At 33.4% G+C, this 23,635-nt stretch overlaps 2 protein-coding genes across 2 annotated transcripts in view; both read right to left on the bottom strand.

Moving 5' to 3' along the window:
* LOC140449445 (vasoactive intestinal polypeptide receptor 2-like) overlaps nt 1–23,635 on the bottom strand; it is a 482,093-nt gene that overhangs the window by 121,397 nt on the left and 337,061 nt on the right. The window lies entirely within an intron of this gene.
* On the bottom strand, nt 22,967–23,566 carry LOC140449982 (uncharacterized). Its single transcript, XM_072543399.1, has one exon. The coding sequence runs from the start codon at nt 23,564–23,566 to the stop codon at nt 22,967–22,969; it is 600 nt and encodes a 199-aa protein (XP_072399500.1).

Here is a 23,635-nt window from a genome sequence, read left to right as displayed (position 1 = left end):
ATGCATATAATCCCGAAACAAAACAGCAAATCCAACAAAAGTTGTTCGTGGAAGAAGCACATAAAATAAACGATCGCTTGTTTCTTTGATATAAATGCTATTTCACAATCATTTTTCACTACCACAATGCAAGCCCACATACATCAACACATACAGCTGGTTCCTAAAAAAACGGATACGACTCTTAAAGCGTATTTTATGGAAAATTGAGCAGTGTATTTTAAATGATAAATACTTATTATTTACATACTGTCACTGTCACTGCCAAATCTTAAAATTTGTCAGATAACTTATTCTGTTCAACCTAAAAAAATGGCTCCACATGCTAGCAAAGAACTAAAAGCAAGAACTGTAGTGAAATTAGAAGATGGTTGTCACTATTTGCGTAGCGAACCATTTTAACGTAAACAGAACAACAGTTTTTAATATTAATACAAGGTGGAGAGAACAAGAAACTCTCGAAAGAAAGCAAGGTTCTGGAAGACCAAAAACACTACCGCTCATGAAGATCGTACGCTTTTGGAGAGATTAAAAGAAAATCCTTTTGAAGATGCGAAAACTGCAAGAATTATGTCACAGTTTTCTGAAAGAAAGACAACAACTTGGCGCAGAATTACAGCATTGCGTCTTAGGTACCGAACTCCAGCAAAAAAAGCTCTTACATCACAACAGAAGCAATCAAGACTTATATTTGCTTTAAACCATCAGCTGCAAAATCAAGATTTTTTGAACAAGGTAATGTTTATAGATGAGACAATTTTTCAATCTTCTAAAAATGGCAAAATTGGAATGTATAGACCAAATAATAATAAATAAATATAAGGTTGAATGCTCGAATAAATGAACTTTGATCAGATAAAAGGCATATATCGAGCACAGTTTAATTAAATCTTGCCCAAGTACTTTCGATCCCTAGATCATCTTCAGGGGCATCTGAAATAAGCCAAGAAACGTTTTTTTATAACCAAAGAAATTGATTGACTTCGATAAAAACTCGAAGTTTTACGGTTGAAAAAAGGTTTTTTATATGATTAACGTTTATAGACTTACTTCGTCAATTGTGGCCTATCCGGCAAGAACAAGATGTCATAAACATATAATTGTACATTACACTACACTACAAATAGACAAACAAACACTTTAAAATAATTTAAGGAGGGCTACATTGCTTGAAGAAGTCGGAGACAGAATGGCTCCTGATCTAACGGAAATGTTGGGGTGACATGTGACAAATGACAACTTGGATGAGCAGTCACAATCATAGATATGTGATCTGCACCTTTTACAATTCTATGAAACTAAGTATTGACCAAAAGTTCAACTGACACTACTATAGGAGGTCACTGATGAAATATAAAATTATATAGAATATTTTTAAGTAGATTGAATAATCCAGATCTCACACTCAAACATGTCTGTAATAATTAAGGTGTTAGTTTGAGAGCAACTGAAATAGACGAAAAGTAAGAATGCAAGAAGCGGACTAAACAATATGTTAAACAGTGGGTGGTTGACTACAATAAAATGGTCTACCAAGCACTATCTGTAATATAGAAAGGAAGAGATCTGACTATGTAATTAAAATACTAATAATTGAAAATCAAAATGGAAAGCAAAATATATAAATGGGGTGTAATCCAAGTAGTTCAGTTGAACCCACAGTCAATGGTATAACTATAAAATTACTATGGATGTGCTCAGTGCAGGAAGTCTAAACAGTCGAGGTGGGTCCCCCACGAGGTGAAGCTGTAATAAAGTTTTTAAAAATAGGTTTAAATTTAGTACAATTTAAATTAATTTGAGTATTAAGACAGTGAGAGTTTTCATTCGTTTCCCTTGTAATCTCCAAATCTTCCAATAAATCCAACTCCATATAGTTTTTCTTTCTACTAATGTCATGTAAGATAGATGAACCAGTGTTGATGTTAAAATTGTGTTTACTGGATAATAAGTGTTGACCAAAACTTGAAGAGTTTGGTCTTTTCAAATGTTCTGAAACTCTAGTGGATAACTTTCTAATGGTTCTACCTACATAAGAGGCATCACAATCATCACATTTTAATTTGTAAATACCACTTTTGTCAAGTGTGTTCATCCTATCTTTGGTGTTGATTAAGAAGGAACCTAAGGTGTTGTGTGACTTGAAGGAAATTTTGATGTTATCGATTGTAGAAGTAAAAAGTTTAGATATTTTATTGGAAATGCTGCTAATGTAGGTGAAGGAGAAATATCTGGTGTTATTTGAAGCAGTAGGTTGAAGAAAACATTGTGATGAATATGCAAGCTTTTCTGCAATTTTTAGTTTAGCTCTATTTAGAAGCTTATAGATAATGTTAGGATCATAACCATTATTGAAAGCAATTTGTTTAAGAGTGTTAAGTTCTGAATTAAAATTATCATTAGAAAGTGGAAATTTGAGTAACCTATGAATGTAACTGTTGAAAGCAGCCATTTTATGTTGGGTTGGATGATTAGATGTATCATGTATAACATGATCTGTTTGGGTAGGTTTTCTGTAAATATTGTACTCTAAAGAATCTTTATTACGGGAAATAGTCATATCCAAGAAATTCAACTTTTTATCAGATTCTGGTTCCAGAGTAAAAGAGATGTTGGGATGGAGGTTATTAAGATCATCCAGAATCTGTAAAGCATCATCTTGGGTTCCCTGTATGAGAGCTATACAATCATCAACATACCTTGACCAAAAAACTATTTTGTTGTTGTTGTTAACAAACTTCTGTTCTAAGCTGTCTAAGAAAATGTCAGCCAGAAAAGGTGATAGTGGAGATCCCATTGCTAAACCTGTTGGTTGTTTGTATATTTTTTGATTGAATTGAAAGAAGTCCTGATCCAGACAGAATTTAAGTATAGTTAAGATAAACTAATCTTAACTATACTTAAATTCTGTCTGGATCAGGACTTCTTTCAATTCAATCAAAAAATATACAAACAACCAACAGGTTTAGCAATGGGATCTCCACTATCACCTTTTCTGGCTGACATTTTCTTAGACAGCTTAGAACAGAAGTTTGTTAACAACAACAACAAAATAGTTTTTTGGTCAAGGTATGTTGATGATTGTATAGCTCTCATACAGGGAACCCAAGATGATGCTTTACAGATTCTGGATGATCTTAATAACCTCCATCCCAACATCTCTTTTACTCTGGAACCAGAATCTGATAAAAAGTTGAATTTCTTGGATATGACTATTTCCCGTAATAAAGATTCTTTAGAGTACAATATTTACAGAAAACCTACCCAAACAGATCATGTTATACATGATACATCTAATCATCCAACCCAACATAAAATGGCTGCTTTCAACAGTTACATTCATAGGTTACTCAAATTTCCACTTTCTAATGATAATTTTAATTCAGAACTTAACACTCTTAAACAAATTGCTTTCAATAATGGTTATGATCCTAACATTATCTATAAGCTTCTAAATAGAGCTAAACTAAAAATTGCAGAAAAGCTTGCATATTCATCACAATGTTTTCTTCAACCTACTGCTTCAAATAACACCAGATATTTCTCCTTCACCTACATTAGCAGCATTTCCAATAAAATATCTAAACTTTTTACTTCTACAATCGATAACATCAAAATTTCCTTCAAGTCACACAACACCTTAGGTTCCTTCTTAATCAACACCAAAGATAGGATGAACACACTTGACAAAAGTGGTATTTACAAATTAAAATGTGATGATTGTGATGCCTCTTATGTAGGTAGAACCATTAGAAAGTTATCCACTAGAGTTTCAGAACATTTGAAAAGACCAAACTCTTCAAGTTTTGGTCAACACTTATTATCCAGTAAACACAATTTTAACATCAACACTGGTTCATCTATCTTACATGACATTAGTAGAAAGAAAAACTATATGGAGTTGGATTTATTGGAAGATTTGGAGATTACAAGGGAAACGAATGAAAACTCTCACTGTCTTAATACTCAAATTAATTTAAATTGTACTAAATTTAAACCTATTTTTAAAAACTTTATTACAGCTTCACCTCGTGGGGGACCCACCTCGACTGTTTAGACTTCCTGCACTGAGCACATCCATAGTAATTTTATAGTTATACCATTGACTGTGGGTTCAACTGAACTACTTGGATTACACCCCATTTATATATTTTGCTTTCCATTTTGATTTTCAATTATTAGTATTTTAATTACATAGTCAGATCTCTTCCTTTCTATATTACAGATAGTGCTTGGTAGACCATTTTATTGTAGTCAACCACCCACTGTTTAACATATTGTTTAGTCCGCTTCTTGCATTCTTACTTTTCGTCTATTTCAGTTGCTCTCAAACTAACACCTTAATTATTACAGACATGTTTGAGTGTGAGATCTGGATTATTCAATCTACTTAAAAATATTCTATATAATTTTATATTTCATCAGTGACCTCCTATAGTAGTGTCAGTTGAACTTTTGGTCAATACTTAGTTTCATAGAATTGTAAAAGGTGCAGATCACATATCTATGATTGTGACTGCTCATCCAAGTTGTCATTTGTCACATGTCACCCCAACATTTCCGTTAGATTAGGAGCCATTCTGTCTCCGACTTCTTCAAGCAATGTAGCCCTCCTTAAATTATTTTAAAGTGTTTGTTTGTCTATTTGTAGTGTAGTGTAATGTACAATTATATGTTTATGACATCTTGTTCTTGCCGGATAGGCCACAATTGACGAAGTAAGTCTATAAACGTTAATCATATAAAAAACCTTTTTTCAACCGTAAAACTTCGAGTTTTTATCGAAGTCAATCAATTTCTTTGGTTATAAAAAAACGTTTCTTGGCTTATTTCAGATGCCCCTGAAGATGATCTAGGGATCGAAAGTACTTGGGCAAGATTTAATTAAACTGTGCTCGATATATGCCTTTTATCTGATCAAAGTTCAAATAATAATAGATTTATTTCTCTATATGTTGATAGATATCGAGCAGCTGGTCATTTTAGCGCCAATGTATGGGGGTAGATTTTATCTAGAGGAATGGGAATGATATGGCGTATTGATGGCAGGTTTGTTGGGCAGACTTATCTGAATATTCTAGAAAACATCATGTTTTCCACAGTAGAACAGTGTAGAACAGTATCCAGAAAATAATTTTATTCTCCAACAAGATAATTGTCCTGTTCACACTGCAAATATAATAAACCAGTGGCTCCAGAATAACAACATCGAAACCTTACCATGGCCCAGCTACAGTCCATATTTAAACCCAATCGAGAATGTGTGTGGAAGGGGGGGGGGGTTATTATAAAACTGTTGTATCGGCGTAATTTTATACCTCAAAATGCTAAAGAGCTGTGGCATGATATACAACAGGTTTGGGAAGAGCTCACCGAAGAAGACAATTTCATAGTTCCTTTCACGCATATGGACCGAAGACTACAAGCTGTTATCAATGCTGATGGAGATATTACAAAATATTAATTTTATTTTTACATATCTAAATTTAGTATAGTTTTGGTCTTCCAGACTCTCGCTTTCTTTCGAGAGTTTCTTGTTCCCTCCATTTTTATTAATCGAAAACTGTGGTTCTGCTTATGTTAAAAAATTTAGCTGCCTCTGATAATGCTCAGTTATTTTTTAATTTGGTTACAATTCTTACTTTAATATATTGTTGAGTTCAGTCGTTTGTTTTATTCCTTAATAATAATAAAAATAATAACAATAACCCTATTTTATGTAAAATCTATCACACTCTTTATAAAATGCAGGAATTCAAAATAATATCAAAACTAAGACCTTAATAATTAAAACAATTCATGAATTAACATATGTAATCAATTGTTTGTTGTTTGTTTGTTTATTTTATGATTTGTCTGTCATGATAAATATATTATAATGTCAGACCAATCAAATACACTGCTCAAAATGATCAAATCTTACTAAGAGTCATGTCAGTTTTTTTAGGAACCAGCTGTACAACAGAGTTTTTGCCCGGCCAAAACATCAAATTGACGGGTTATCTGCCGTGCAGTCCTGATTTGGCATCCAATAACTTCTTTTTTATTCCCTCACATCAAAAACAAACTACGTGATGATTCTCGATGCCCGAAGAAGAGGTTGAAGCTTTCAAAACCCATGTTTTGGAGTAACCTCAACCTGAATGTGTAACGAAATATTTTGCCTACCACATAGGGTATTATTATGGGGGTTGAAAGTTGGGGACAGAAACTATTGGGATGAAGATAGGGCAAGCAAAACAAACGAAACTGTGCGAACGGTATTCAGGGTTTGTTTGGAGAGCTGGGTCGTGGATAAGTTGAATGGCAATGGGGCAACTACAAAAATGATGAAACAAAGGGGTGTTTACATAAGTCTTTTGGAACAAATGGACAAACAAAACAACAGGAAGGACTTCTAGTAATTTAAAATCGACGCCGCTAATGTATAAACTAAAGCAACATATAAGCTAAACATGGGAATTGCAACAAAACTTACAAATGTTACTGGTCTATAAACTGTGGCAAATAAAAAATTATTACAAATAAAAATTATCTTTTTAAATAATGAAAGCAATTATTATTTTTTAAAAAAATGTCTATCTGGACTTTAAAATTTAACATAAAAAAAGTTACCTGATTTCACTAAAAAACAAGCAGTAAAGTTTTTGAGGGTTAAAACTGGATTGGAAATCTCTGAACAGGAACAAATTCATCTTCAAACTGCCAAAAAGCCTGGAATGACAACCAGGGAGAAACAAAACATGGATGGAAACAACGATTCTTGTTCCTCACCTTCTGGAACCTCACTTAAACTGTAACTATTGACTGCTCAATACTACACATTTAACTGCTACTGTCACTTTATACTATATTTCCATGACAAAAAAAGAAAAACGAAAAGATTACGAATTTGAAAATAAACTCGGACTCCAATAAAACTAAACACGCCTTTAACAGCGGCCAGCCTTAGCGAGAGTGAGCAATTATTTTCAAAATTCATTCACACAATCTTGGTATAAACAAAACACTTACAACGGTAACGGCAACGCAAAATATCCTAAAAGAGGCTTCGATCACAGAATACCGACAAAATACGCATCTTGTGAAATATAAAAAAACTATAAAAACGTTTATATCTACTCGGCGACGCTAAGAGGAATTGAAAATACTTTTTGCGTATTTTAACTTGTACGATAGGAACTGAAATACACTTAAAATATTTGTCGATGTTTTAAATATATACGAGGGGATTTCAATATATTTCAATATATATTTCAAAGAATTTGTAAATGTTACAAATGGAAAAAGTGCTTCGAAAATTGGTTCAAATGCATGGAAAAGCGTATTGATTTTCATGGAGAATATTTTGTAGAGCAAGAGCAACCTCTCGTATAATACAAATTTAATTGATAACGATCATTCTACCCCCCGTTTTTACCCCTCAGAATAATAAAATTATAATCGTATCCAGACGACAGTGCTGTCAACTGTATATGCTTGTATCCGAAACTTGAAAGACCACCCGCTACTAATGAAATCCCTAATCTGCGCTTAATATAAACGAAAATCTCTGCCAAAACACTGACAATTTTCAGATACTAAATATGCTTCCAAATTGCTTAATTGGAGAATTGTGCTTTTGGTGTATTGACCCTAAAAACAACGGAATATGGTGTAGCGAAATTGAAACGGCAATAATGAATTTCTTTTATAAAGAATGTCGCAAATCTGTAAAATAACAGAACAAAATTATTACAAAATATCCTTATACATTAGTTAAATCCTTTTCGGCAAATTTTAAAAAGTTTCATATTAAATCCAATACAGATGCTTTGTGACATCCTTATTTTCATTTCATGGAAGTCTTTTCTTTTTTCAAAAACGTTAGGAAATGCAGATAATTCTAGAAACATGTAAATACTTGGATATGAAACAGAACCAAATAAGTAATTGTATTTACTTAAGCAATATATTTATAAAATGTTCCATTACGCCAAATATCGTGTGTGCAAACCTCATACCTCGTTCACTTAGAAAGGAAAATTGTTATCGATGTCAGCTGGGCCTAAGACGAATAAACAAGCTTGTTTATGTGACTCAGACTTTCCAAATAAAAGAGAAAACGACTTTTTACTGACAGCATGAAAAACGTATCAGCTTTATCACAGTTCCTTTAACCAAAGCTTTCAGTTGATTAAACAAAGCAGTAATATCTATGATATAAAAGCAAGTTAATTTAACAAGTTTACTATCTTATCTAGAAATTCAAATTCAATAAAAATTTTAATACTCTTGAGAATTTTATCATGCTGGTAATAAAAATATCTTGTAGTTCTTCTTTACTTTTTAAGTTTATAGAGAAAAAACTAAAAAAAAAAAAATAACTAAAATGAGTATTTACATTTGTAAATAAAATTGTGTTAAGTTATATGGCACTTGCTCTCTCTATTACGGAGACCATCGCATGGTATCCCCCCTAGATCATAGCACTGACAGCCCAGGGAAATAAGCATTTTTTCATGACACTCGTCCGGCCAGGCAAACGACAATTATTGTTTTGAGTGGTATGGACCTCTGTGACAAAGACCAAAGACAGGTTTCCTGTAGTCGATTTTTTGGACTTAATTAGTTATTAACAAATTAAGGTCAAAAAACGGAAAATTTTTGCTTTTTTCATCTATCAGTAAAAAGTGAAGCATTTTAAGCAAATTTTAGAAGAGAAGAAACTTATAAGTTACATAAAAACTTTCAAAATAGCGTTTTCTAAATGTTTCTATCCTTATTTGTTGCTAAGGAAGTTTATTTACATTTATATATAAATATTATTGAAAAAATTTAAACAAATTAGGTGGTTATTTGACAATTTATTTATTGAACTAATGCAGTTACAAAAGAAACGTTGAAATACACAAAAAAGGACCAGAGATACAGTTAACAGCTCCTTCCCCCTCCCTTCACCTCGAGTTTCAAAGTCAGCTGATTTTAAAGAACACATTTTGAAGCTTCGTGAACGATTCCATTAAAAGGCAATCTTTTTAGAAGCTAGTACATTAAACCTATAAAGTATATTCTTTCAAATAGCGCTAATTAGATTTCTTAATTGTTATAAACAAAGCTGCTATGAATCAAATAAAAAAAGAGGCTAACTTTGTCCCAAATTATTTTTGGATAATTTTTTTTTACTTTTGAATTTGTAAAAAAATTTAGGTTTTTTAAATATAAAAAAATAATATTCTTACAGGAAATGGTTTAAAAGTTATTCGAATTGTTTATAAGCCAAAAATCGACATGTTTTTGCAAAATTATTTTGCAATATTTAAAATTAATTTTCCTAATTTTTTTTAATGTAAATAATAAAACAAGTCTTTTTCTTCCAGAAACTACCCTTACAATTACTATAACTATATAATTTTCTGACTTTTTATTCAGTACTTTATTTGGCAAATAAATATTTTATATTTTCCATGCCAGATAATTTTAATTTATTTTATCTGTCAGTTTATCCGTTCAGATTTATTTCCTAGGTGACGCTAGAATTTTAAATCTAAACTAACATAAAACTTTAAATTATTTTAAAAATATTATCAAAATTAATTATTAATTATATTAATATGTAATTAATGCAGTATTTTATTAATTAAACCTATCATTTCAAGAACAAAATATGATTGAAATGTCAAATTGTGGTAGTTCAGATTTCGTTCCTAGATGGCGTTGTTAGTTTACTGGATAAACGGTCTGACTTCATCATAGTGTTACGATAATAAATATTATGGCGTATAAAACTGTAAATATATTATGACTAATTCTTTTCTATTTCTAGTAATTTCGGCGCTCAGTTGAAAGACCTGTTTACCGGAATTCTGATGAGTCACCCACGATTTGAAATTTCCAGAGGCAGGCCGAATAAAACCAGCATGGGTGACTTTCTCGGCGCTTCGATGGGAGATCGCCGCCACTTCGAGAATAACGGCATTTTATATTTAAAGAGGAATTTTGTTGTAAATAGGACAGTTAGCTTTTGAACATCGCGTTGCGTTTTAAAATGTAACGCACGTATTATAATGAATTATATAATTATTAGTGTAAGATAAGATAAGATTTAAGTGTAGAACGTGTAATAATAAATAAAAACAATGAATTAGAATAATAATAACGTAACAATAGGCTTTTATATAGATGTAGAGAGTGATTCATTTAGAGGTACTTTTTTTGGTGGGGATTTGATTGGAGATCGTGCATGAATACTGTCAAACTGACATTTCGCTTTTGTTCAGTATTGTTTGACATTTACGATTAGTTAGTTTGAAACCCAGTTTTCATTATTGGATAACACGCGACCAAATAGACCACATTCAGCACGTACTGAAGAAAATATAGCGGCGGTAACGGATAGTGTACTCGAAAATAATGAAGAATCGATTCGTCGCCGTTCTCAACAGCTTGGCTTGTCATATGCAACAACTTGGCGTAGTTTACGTAAGGATCTTGGTGTAAAAGCATACAAAATTCAATTAGTCCAAGAACTAAAGCCGACCAACCTTCCGAGTCGTCACCGTTTCAGTCGATGGGCTCTTGATAAGCTTTCAGAAGATCCACTGTTTTCGAGAAAAAATTTGTTTTTAAATAAAGCCCATTTTTAGCTTAATGGGTACGTTAATAAACAAAATAACCATATTTGGGGTGATGAACAACCCAAAGAGGTTCAAAAGTTGCCATTACACCCAAAAACAACTGTTTGGTGTGGTTTACGGGCTGGTGGAATCGTTGGTCCATATTTTTTTAAAACAGAGGCCGGCCAGAATGTCACTGTGAATGGAGACCGTTATCGTACCATGATAACGGACTATTTGGTATCTGAAATTGAAGCTCGTGGTCTCGGCGACATTTGGTTCCAACAAGATGGCGCTATTTGCCATAAAGCCCGTAAAAGCATGGTTTTACTGCGAGAACGATTAGGTGAACAAATTATTTCATGTTTTGGACAAGTGAATTGGCCGCCTAGATCCTGTGACATCTCACCTCTAGACTCTTTCTTTTGGAGCTACCTAAATTTCAAAGTCTACATGAATAAACCAGAACCGATTGAGGCATTGGAAGCCAATATTACTCATACCAATCGAAATGCTGGAACGAGTCATCGAGAATTGGAACTTCAGAGTGAACCAACTTAATCGTAGTCATGGCCAACATTTAAAAAAAATTATCTTTAAGAAGTAATTGTAAAGAATGGTTCTTTTATATGATAATAAATATTTTCAAATAAAATTTATTTTCTTCATTGTTTTTTCTTGTTGTAAAAAGTATCTCTAAATGAATCACCCTTTATATATGTCGTTCCATTATTAAGATGTGTCTGACGTTAAGTTGAAACAAAGTAAATACAGTTTTCTCTGCATATCCCTAATAAAAATTTTAAAATTGAGTTTTTAATGGTTTTAATTATTCAATAAATTATCCCTAGCGTGCTTTTCGCTTATTGTATAGATTCAATTAAGCCAAATAATGAGCACTTTCATTGAACATGTAAAGCCACGAGGCGATATCTGCACAGCTTGTTAGCCATCCATTGTGTATCTGCTTTTTGAGATATTGTGCCCCTTCATAGTAATTTGCTGTGGGTCATAATTAAGTTTTATATTTCTGGATTCGAAGGATATACGGAAGAAAGAATGACCCGGCGACGGAGTTATTAAAACTTTCTCGAAGTTTTAATTATTTTTTTAGTTTTAGCGCCAAGTCGAAGTTACAGGAATGGTCAAATGGTGGTATAAAAAAAGAAAACCTAAATGATCAGTGGCGGTTGGTGATAATTTTGTTAAAAAAAACGCTGATTTTGACGACACGGGTCTCCTCCATTCTGCTGATGTGGTTATTCTATTCTTTTTTTTCTATTTTTTGTCCATTCATTTATACACGTTTATTTATGTCCGTTACATTTCCTTCTAATGTCTTCACTTCTCTTTCGATTACTCAGCAGAAGAATTACAGTATTCTCTGTAATTCTTCTCAGTACTCTAATCTCTGCAATTTATAGTAGCCTTTGCGTTGTGGCTGTGTCGAGTATTGTTTCTGAGGCATATGTCATTATTGGTCTCACACTGGCTTTATAAATTCTTGACTTCATCTCAGTGTTAATGTGTCTGTTTTGCCATATAGTGTTATTAAGGTATCATGCCAGTCAATTTTCTTTTTGTACTTGATCTCTCACTTCTTTGCCCAGGCGTCCATAGCTAGACAGTGTAATTCCCGGGTATTTTATTTCCATTACTTGTTCAATACTGATTCCATCAATTTCTATTTTACATCTGGTTGGTTCTCTGCTGACTACTATTGTTTTAGTTTTCTGAGAAAATGATTACAAACAAATTAAAACGAAGAACCTGAGTCTCAATATATGGTTTTACATATTGATGTCTCCGCTACAATTTTATTGTTAGCTTCAAGTACCAAAAGAAGGCACTAAGGCCCATATTTATAGTCGATGCTCAAGTATCGGTCGATACTTGAGGTCGACCTTAAATCAAATTTGTGTTCTATAAACAAGCACGAAATCGAGCTTGAGTACGCAGAAATGACAGCTCGTACTCAAGCATCGGATCGACCTGCCTTGAGCACGGGATCCTAACCTAACTCTTGTTGTTTATGTTTGTGAAATTTGTTTTCCGATTCGCTTCCAATATATTTTTTTTGTTTTTCTTATTACAATAAAAAATGTATGACGAAGTTGAAGAATTTTTAGAGTTTATTGATCATATTGAAGAAGGAAATCAGCCGGAACGTATACCAAAGTGATATATTCGTGATATGGAAAATCCCATGGAGTTTTACCGAATAGTTCTCTAGAATAAATATTTTTTATAATATATACACAAAATATTAATACCAAACACAAAATTTCAGTAAGTATACTATGCTATAAACCAACTTTGCGCGCGCTAAAGCATAAACTAAATTTGGCGCTAAAAGTTTAGTCACAATTATGATAAAATTGAGAGAATCTTCTTTTTATTCGAAATTTACTTTTAATGTACTAATTTCGTGTTTGAAATCAACCTTGTACGAGAATATATACCCGAAGTATCGTTTATAGAACACAACAAAGACTTGAGCACGACTTTGACGTAAGTTCGACATAGCGGAGCACGTCACAGACCACTAACAATGTGCTCAAGCACGAGCTTGACACGAGTATTGTACCGACTATCAATACGGCACCGGCTAAGGATGATCTGAGCTTGATCGAGAACGTTATGCATCTATAAATTTTGGACGACACTTTTAACTAGTTTTAAATTAAATGTTTTTATAACAATACAAATTTTGATGTTTTTTATTTCTGTATAAGTTTTTTAACTATGGTATACAGCCAACTACTGGGATTTTCCCAATAATTTTTGTGTATTATCTTCTTGTAAATGTGTTTTTTGCTGCCATTGTACCCATATATTCAATACTTTGCTAGGTTCATAATTATATTTTCCAATTCTACTATCTTTCTGCTAATTGCGGAATTATTATAATATGCCATATCTTTTAATTCCTGTCTAGAAATGAAATATTGTTTGTTTAAAGATCTAGGTACAATTCCGTCTTCTCAAAATTGTAATTACTGATAAAATTAGGTTTTGAAATATCATTTTTTTCGTCTAATCGTACATAAGTGAATAGTTTTTAATAGTGACACTTACCGGTGTAAACAAATTAACCAATTCCTCATATTTTATAAATAACGATAAGAATTTTATAGTGTTTATCAATATTAGAGAGGTTTTCGCAGTCGAAATGATAAAAGTAGCAACTAATATGTGTCTATCGGTTTATTATTATCTTTAGATCTTCTAGATACGCAGAATATAAAATTATTTATCTACAACTAATATACGAGTATAATTGGAAAGTTTCGAACTTGGATTTGAAGTTCGAATCGGTTTGTAAATGCCCCTTTGTCCGCTTCTTGTCGATCGACGATGATATGTATAATAAAAGTTGAAGTTGTGGAGTAAAAGTGTTGATTTATTGACAGCTACTGGTAATTACACAATATGATGTTCGTTAGGTAACTACTTATGATTGACTGTACTCAAATGAACTCAAATCCCCAATTTATAATCTCACAAATATTTCATACCTAAGCACAGAGGTTAATGTTTCCTATCATACCATACCAACAAACTTTGCTTACACTACAATTTAATCTACGCCTTAATTGCGACACTTAGGAAGTTCAATTAGAAAATATATTATTCGGCAATTTATTTAGTTGTAGGTAAATGAACTAATTATTAAAATATTATATGATATGGTTTTACAATGTCACTTATACACGGTGAAACTATAATAGATTAAGAAGTTAAGAATACATAATGTGAGATTGCAAATTAAGGGGTTAATTTGTGATTGAACAATAATATATTGTGTATATTATACAGTAAGGTGAGTGAAATTTGGTTTGGATTAGTTAAATAGTGATTTTTTTATACCTAAAAATACAATTTCATGAATTTTCAACCCTTAAAAATCAATTGTTATGAGTGCTATAGGTGAAAACAATTTTTTGCCAAAATTTTGCAACTTTTCAACTTTTGAAAATCACCCTTTACAACATTGCAGTTTTTATAAACTAATTTAATAGACATAAATTGAAAAAAGTAGAATTAAATACAAAAAAATTTATCAACATAAAAAGGCACCATATATTCTCATACATTTACATAAATAGTTGAAAATATTTACATTTATAGGTAAAACAATTATAATATTAATTTTATTCGTCATCAATTACATCTTCATCGTGATCTATGTCATCTTCATCTTCTTCAATTATTGGTGGGCTATTATTGCACCCTTCACCTGAGCACCCAGAACAAGTAGATTTACAGTATAAACCAACTTTTCTGCACCCACATGAAACGCCGCATCCTTTTTTGCATTGGCAAAAAATAATTTTCAAAAGTTCATCGGGTGCAGGTTATTTGTTCATGCGTACGGGTAATAACAAACCATCTTTGGAATACCATCCCCAAATCTGTTGCTCTAATATTTTCATTGCCAAACCACTGTTGAATTTGGTAATAGCATCTTTTTGAATGCTCATCTAAGGCATCAACAGTGGGCAGAAGGGATGATTTAACGTATTTCCTTCATTTTTACCGATAGAGTGTTTCTTTAAAAACGATTTTGTGGAGGTTTTTTAAGAGCTACAAGGATCTGTGAATTAAATCTTTTTGGAACCCTTGGTTTTTAAATGGGGCGGGCTTAAAGGGCTCGAAAAAGATGGTGCTTGATCGTAAATCGATGCTTTAAACGGCTATATCTCGCCAAATATTCATTGTACAACAAATCTAAATTAAGGAAAATTTTAGTCATTAAAAAAGCTACAATTTAGTACATTTTTATTTTTTTCATATATTCAGTATTTTCGGGGATATTTAAAAAAAGAAGGGTAAAAAATATGATATTGTAAATCGTTTCTCGCTTTAAGCTGTACTTTTTCTAAAAGCAAGCATTTTAAATGGGTCAAACTTCTTGGACGTATTAACAATAGATGTACAACGAGAATTGCAGAAGGGTGAAGACCGATTTTAATTATGGGAGTAGTTAGGGGGTTGTTTTCATCGATTTTTTCGTAAAAAAATGAGGTATTGACCTTATTTTCATCATAACTCACTCAATTTTTGAGCTAGAGTCTTTTTTTTATGATAGGTCTATTTATGCTCTTTAAAAAAGGTTCGATGAGTTTTCTTCCAAAAATGCATCATTTTCCCAATATTTGACTTTGAATCTTTCAAATTTGGCATTTGAAGAAAACCGCTGAACATTGATAGGCCGTATTTCGGTTCCTATTATATCGCAAAAACATTTTAAAAAATGAATTGTATTTGTGTTTTTAAAAGATACAAATTTGTTCTCTACAATTTTTTTGATAAAATGCACCATTTTCGAGTTATTCGCGTAAAATCGATTATAAACGTCGATTTTTTCGTCTAAAAGTTGTTACTTTCAATCGCGAATAACTTGAAAAATCTGTTTTACAAAAAAAATGTATAGAACATTTTTTGTTTAGAATCACTTTTTTAATCGAAACCTGTGGTTAAAACGTAAAAAAAAAATTTCACCCCCGAGATGGGGTGGCAACCACCCCCAAGGCTTTGGCGCATTTTGGTTCGATATAGATTTTGATCCTTAGGCTATTACCTACCTTCTGTTAAAATTTCAAGTCAATCCACGCAGAACGAAAAAATTGCGAGGTGAAATGTTTCATTTCCTGGACTATTACCAATATATTTTTGTTACATCTGACGTATTTGACATCGAACTAAATCCAAGTTATTTGCAAGCTTCCATTTTAATAATTAAAAACACGAATATAAAAAAATCTGTGTTTGGATACTCCACACCACGACTATTTTTCCATCTATCTTTCTAAAGTCATCATTATTTAACAGTTTCTATTGTTAAATATAGCTCTCTTAGTATCTCTTTCAATGCTCTCTAACGTACTAGACTATCTATCAATTATCAGCCAAATAAGTTAGTTTTGTTTGTCGTTTTCTGTTCAAGACGAACAATGCACTTGAAACATTTCATGTTTACCCAAATTACTGTATAATGATGTTAAGAGTAAATACGTTTGACAACGGTAAACAAGCTCTTTAGTCAGCGGAAACTTTTAACGAAACGCGAAGGCTGCACTGATGCACAGAATAGTGATGACAACAACCGACAAATTGGATATGTTTAAAATCGTAAAAAGCATTTTACGAGGAGTACTCAAAATACTAAATTAATATGAAACAGAGAAACTAAAAGACAGAGAAGATTATTTTTCAGGTTAAGAACGGCTATGAATGACTGTTCTGATGAGACTTATTAAGTCGAAATACATATCAACAGATACATAGACGCTTTGAACGTGAAATCAAATCTTTGCTGTCTTTTTCATAATATGAAACATATTGCAATAGAGCAATAAGTCTTCACTCACTGCAGCAACAGAAGCTCTAGGAAAATGCAAAGTCATACTGAACAAAAGAAACGACAACAATACACCATGGTTCAGAAAAGAAATAAAAAAAAATGTAAAGAGAAACGAGAGGTCTCCACGAAGTACAAAACATCAAATACTCCAGAATACCGAGACAACTATAGAAGAATACGAAATGAAATAAAGCAGTTGGTAAGAAGAACAAAAAATGATCACTGTGAACAGTTAAAAAAGACGATGGAAAGCGACTTCTACGGTACACAAAAACAAATATGGAGATCCATAAGAAACCAACGGAAAGAAATGGCAAAATTGAAGAAATACAATAACATACCAGCGAACGAATGGGAAGGATACCTGACGGAACTGTTTAAAGAAAAGGAAAATAATAATCAACACAATAACGTGACTGAATTAAGACACTAAAAAAAATCAGTTTTCAGGAAGTAGAAATAGCATTAAATTCACTCAAAAATAGAAACTCACCAGGACCACACGGAATATCCAACAAGCTTCTAAAACACGGAGGAGAAAGTACAACCCTTGAGATGGCAAAACTTATACAAAAACTAATATTGCACTTCCAGATACCAGACGCATGGAGAAACAGCATAATAATACCAATTTTCAAGAAAGGAGATAAAGAAGACCCCAACAATTATAGAGGTATAAATCTATTGAACACGGCACTTAAGTTCACCAGAAAATTCCTAACCAACAAAATCAATAAACTAACAACTTTATCAGATGAACAACAAGGATTCAGATCCGGAAGATCCTGCGTAGATGCCATATTTGTACTAAGACAAATCACAGAAAAGGCCATCGAGTACAATAAACCAGCATATCTATGTTTTATAGACAAAGGCTTTCGATCGCATCCAAGTCAAAGACGTCTTACACCTACTGTATAAAATAAACATACCAATCAATATTATACAAACTATCGAAAACATCTACTTCCATAATCGAATACAGGCAAAGATAACTGGAAAACTAACACAGTGTATATCAGTATAAAGCGGAGTCAGACAGGGTGACTCGTTAAGCCCACTTCTCTTTAATATATTGATGGTCGAAATTATATAAGCAGTACGTAAAGGTCATGGTTACAGAATGGAGAACAAAGAAATCCAAATATTAATCTCATTAATCGCCGAGACAAAAGACGAGCTCCAAAGATTAACACACATCTTCAATACAACAGCCAAGAAATACAATATGATAATATCAGCAGAAAAAACCAAATGTATGACAACATCTAAATACCCACTACGATGTAAAATCAAAATTGATGGGAAAATAATAAAGCAAGAAGCAAGGTTTATATATCTGGGAATAGAAATAACTAGTTATGGAGATGTAGAAGAAGAAGTACGACCACAAAGCTTAAAAGCAAGTAAAGCAGCGGGATCTCAGAATAACACAATCTGGTAGAACAAACACATAAGACAAGACACAAAAACAAGAATCTATAAAGCAGCAATTAGACCTATATTAACATACACGGCGGAGACAAGACCTAACACATCTAAAACGAGACGACTACTAGAAACAACAGAGATGAAAATACTTCGACGAATATCAGGGAAAAGTCTGTTGGATGGGGAGAGAAGCGAAAACATAAGAAGAGCATGCAATACAGAAGACATAAATGGATGGGTGAAAAAACGGAAACAGAGTGCAACGAACACATTAGTGAAATGGCAGAGGATAGAATAGTACGAATAGCACGAGATAAGTCACCAAATGGACGAAGAAGTATTGGCAGACCAAGAAAAAGATGGTGCGATAATTTAAACAATTTAGAAGGCTAATATTGAAGAAGAAACAGGCTTCAAAGCCTACATACAAGAAGGAAGGAAGAAGAAGAAGATATAGCAACCTAAGGACAGTTTAGAGCTTTTATCAATATCTGGAATAATAATTTATAAATCAAAATGTGAATGATCAGTAGAATAATTTGAGAATATGTATTGAAAAGGAAAAAAAATTGAAGCAGAAGAGGTAATAGCAGATAGTCTACTAGTAAAAAGTGTAGAAACAACCGTGTAGTCTGTCTACTAGTACTTACGACAATGCAAACAACAAAAATTAAAATTTTTGAATTTGTACCAGTCCGAGTGTCTGACGAAGTAGGGATGCTGAAATGCCGTTATGACACTATTGATACCGATTCGAGCACGTACAGTTTAACGAAGTTGTCAGTCTAGGTCAGGGTGGCCAACTTAATCGGACTCAAGATCTACTCTTTGCCTTTCTAATTCTTTGCGATCTACCGACTGGGAATTTTTTGACTATACTGGCCAGCAATAAAACTTTTATTCCAGAATTTTAACGTTAAAAGTGAGCTGAATATATCACAGTCGCTATATCTCAGAAAATCAATCACTGATTCTGAAAGACTATTTTATCAGCTTTCGAGATCTGAAAGAATTTTTATTGTAAGTAAAAACGATTTGTCTTTGAACGCTAAAATTCTGGATGGATTAGGTTTATTGCTCTCCAGTGTGTATTAGTAATACCTAAATAAAACAAAAGTAGTAATTCTTATTTATTTATTTTTCCAACTATAATAAATTAGAAAAAAAATTATTGTGAGACTTGCGTTTAAACAGTTTTTGCTAGGTTCTTAATATCTGGCCTGTAGTTGAAAATGCCCAACATTAAAGAATCCAACGTATGAGCATTAATCAAGCTGGAACGCTGTTTACTCTTCGTTTATTTTAAATATGAAGACGCTGATTCACATAAATAGATTGAACCAAAATATGAGTGCAGTTGTTCAGCACATTTTATTTAAATTTGGATATTTGTCATTGCACACCAATGGTCAGGACTCCATTTCAATTTTAAGAAAAAGATGGTCCATTTGGAATACCTCTGCAAATTGTTTGAATATTTCAAAGGTGTCATGAATAGTATTCATTGAATGGATACTTGATAAATTCGGTCAACTTTTCAATTTTCTTGAAATTTCTAAAACGGATTTCAAAGTCTGATACCACTGACCGAATTTCTGTTGTTTACTTCTGTGGCTTAAAAACATAGGAAGAATGTTTTTCCATGTAATCTTTAATGTTCGTAAATCTTGGAAACCTGTTCTTTTCAATATGAACTATCAAAGATACTGCTTGAAGTTTGCATGATGCAATAGAACTCATCATTTTTGATGTTTTCTTCTTGCCTTGCAGTTCCAGAATCAATGTGGTCAGTTTACCAGTGAAATCTTCTAGAAATGCCAAATCAATTGCTGATGATCATCACCCTCTTCTTCAAGAAACTTAATAATGTCATTTAACAAATCTCTAAACCCTTGGCAAACACTTGATGCGACTTAGCCATCTTACGTTGGTGTGTATGATTAAATCTGGTTCTTCGTCATCCAGTTGTTGCTTTAGCAACAGCCGTCTTTGCAGAGATTTGCCTCGTATTAAATTGACAATTTTAAACGCAATATCCATCAGGTCTTTTATGTTAAGCCTTTTGCTGGTTAGGACTTTTTTATTTTTAAAATTAACAAACAGTAAATGTGATAAATCTTCGAATATTTCTTTGACATATTCTATTTCTTTGACATCAGAAAACTAAGAATAAAGCTAAGCTTCAGTTATAGCCTTAGACTGTTCATTCGGCTTACAGAACATATTTTCTTGGCACTCAAAAGAGATTTTAATGCTTGAAGTTTATTCTTTCTCACTTTCAGTCAATAATATTCGCCTCGATATCACAAAGTCACTGTTGTTGTTATCGTAGTTCGCAATAAACTGATTTGATCTCGCGCGCATCGCGCACTTGTTTTGTAGGTATTCTTTGTGATTCGCTCTTTTCATTCTGCTCTTTTTATGCGGCTACCTACCGCGTGCTACTCATACAGAGTCGCTCGCGATGATCAATGCAAGATTGCTAGCACTCCAATAATTTTCGTAATATTCAGGACTGGAATAGGTAGGTATGTTATACCAATAATTTTTTCCTTGCCCGCGATCCACTGACCCAGGGGCCGCGATCGACTGGTCGATCGCGATCGACGGGTTGGCCTCCCCTGGTCTAGGTCATATATTTGGCTATTCAATACATCATCATCAGTTGGCGCTACAGCCCTTCGTAAGCCTTGGCCTGCTTCAAAACATTCTTTTATCCTTCCCTATCGAGTGTCTGTCTTCTCCAGTCCCTCACTCCAATCTCCCCCAGATCTTCCTGTACATCGTCCAGATATCTGAGTTTAGGTCGCCCCCTTCTTCTTCTTCCGACCGGCCTGTTTAGCATAGTTATTTTAGTGGGATCACTCTCATCCATCCGCATAACGTGGCCCACCCACCTTAGGCGGTTTATTTTGATGGTCTTCACAATATCTGCATCACCAAAAAGTCTATAGAGTTCAAAGTTATATCGCCTTCTCCACAGACCCTGTTCGTTTACTCCGCCATTTAATATGGTCCTCAATACTTTTCTTTCAAAGACTCGCAGTAACTCTCGGGTCTCGCACAGTCTCGGGTCGTCATTGCCCATGTTTCCGATCCGTATGTGAGCACTGGGCGTATTATTGTTTTATAAAGTTTGCACTTTGTTGCTATTGACATACTTCTCGCTCTTAGTTGAGGTCCCAGGCCAAAATAACAGCGGTTAGACACGCATATTCTTTTTTTTATCTCGTTGGATGTGTTATTTCTGTAGTCTACCAGTGATCCTAAGTAGCAGAATTCTTCTACCATTTCTATCGTTTCGTGTTGCACCTTTAAGTTATTTTGTTGAATTCTTGATAGGGTCGGCATATATTTAGTTTTCCGGATGGTAATCAGAAGTCCGATGTTTTTTGCGGCATTTTTGATACATGTGAAAGCCTCTACTGCTTCATTTTGGGTTCTTCCAATTATGACGATATCATCAGCGTATGCCATTATTTGTATACTACGGGTATATATCGTACCTTTTAAGTTTATTCCCGAATCTCTCATAACTTTTTCTAACGCTAAGTTGAACAGCGTGCATGATAGCGCATCTCCCTGGCGCAGTCCTCTGTTGGTTTTAAATGGTTTTGAAACATCCCCTTGTACGCGCACTTTACATTCGACTTTTATCATTATCATTTTAATTAATTCTACTAATCCTTTTGGTATTCCTAATTCGATCATCGCCGAATATAATTGGGACCTGTCAATAGTATCGTACGCTGCCTTAAAGTCTACGAAGATGTAATGGCAGTGTATGTCGTACTCCGTCGTTTTTTTTAATATTTGTCTGATGGATGATATGTAATCAATGGTAGATTTATTTTTCAAGAAGCCCCTTTGGTAGGATCCTATTATATTGTCACTATACCGTACCAGTCGTTCGTTAAGTATCAGGGACATAATTTTGTATGCTGTATTAAGAAGAGAAATCCCTCTAAAATTGGAACATTCAAGAACGTTTCCTTTTTTGTGTATGGGGCATATAATTCCAGTATTCCAATATTCTGGTAACGCGCGTTCTTGCCATACCTGTATAAGTAGATTGTGAAGGAATGTTACAAATGTTTGACCGCCATATTTAAATATTTCTGAGGGTAGGTTGTCTGCTCCGGGTGACTTGTTTCTGGCTAGAGACTGAATTGCTTTGTTTATTTCTTCCAAAGTTGGTAGTTCAGTATCCTCCTGTTCTATTTCTATATCATATCTACCTTCAGCTCTACTTTCACCATTAAGTAGCGTACTAAAATGTTCCTGCCATCTTTCTAGTACTTCCACTCTCTTGTTTAAAAGAATTCCGTTAAGGGCCTTGACTTGGTTCGCTTGTGGCTTGAAACTTTTCTTTTTGTGTTTAACTGTTTGTAAAATTTTCTGTATTCGTGTTCTCTATTAAGGTTTTCCATTTCTTCAAACTCTTTATTGATTTGTTGCCGCTTTTTCTGTTTGTGTTTTTGTTTTTTCTCTCGTCTCTTTACTCGATATTCTTCAACATTGCTCTTAGTCCTTCTGTTGATCATTTTCAGATACGCGTCGTTTTTCTCTTTCGTTACTCGTTGGCATTCTTCATCAAACCAGTTGTTTCGCTGTCCCTTGGGTACTTCACCCAGCACTTCCTCTGTGGTCTCATAAACGTATCAAAAACGAGCGTGGTTTTCATAAACTCCCAATTTGTGTTAAGTTCAGTGGGATATACCTCACTTCTGGGATGTTCTGATATTTTATGATCTAAGCATATTTGGAAGTTTCTTTCGACTTCAGGACACTTTAATTTATCAACATTATATTTGATTATTTTTGGTTTTGTTTTATCGTTCCTGGCGTTTGATATACGTTCTCTGATACGTCCAGCTATGAGATAGTGATCGGAGTCAATATTTGCACCTCTATAATTTCTGCAGTCTAGTATATCTGATCCATGTCTTAAATCAATCAGTACGTTGTCTATCTGATTTTGAGTCTGATGATCTGGCGATGTCCACGTCACTTTATGTATACGTTTATATTGAAAGTATGTACTACTGATCGTCATGTTCAGAGATGCTGCGAGATTTACAAGTCTCGTCCCATTATCATTACATTCTTTGTGTATGCTGTAAGGTCCTATGGTTGGTCTGTACATCTCCTCTTGTTCTACCTTAGCATTCATGTCTACGATAATCAACTTAGCGTCATTATTGGGACACTGTCTATATGTTTGTTCTAGTTTCTCATAGAA

Source organism: Diabrotica undecimpunctata, chromosome 9 (genome assembly GCF_040954645.1).
Source record: "Diabrotica undecimpunctata isolate CICGRU chromosome 9, icDiaUnde3, whole genome shotgun sequence".
Taxonomy (NCBI): Eukaryota; Metazoa; Arthropoda; class Insecta; order Coleoptera; family Chrysomelidae; genus Diabrotica; species Diabrotica undecimpunctata.
The sequence above is the reverse complement of the archived record's forward strand: the minus strand, read 5'-3'. Positions and strand labels throughout refer to the sequence as shown.

Excerpts from the sequence above, each read along its gene's own strand:
- LOC140449982 (XM_072543399.1), bottom strand. The coding sequence starts at position 23,566 with ATGAATGCTAAGGTAGAACAAGAGGAGATGTACAGACCAACCATAGGA.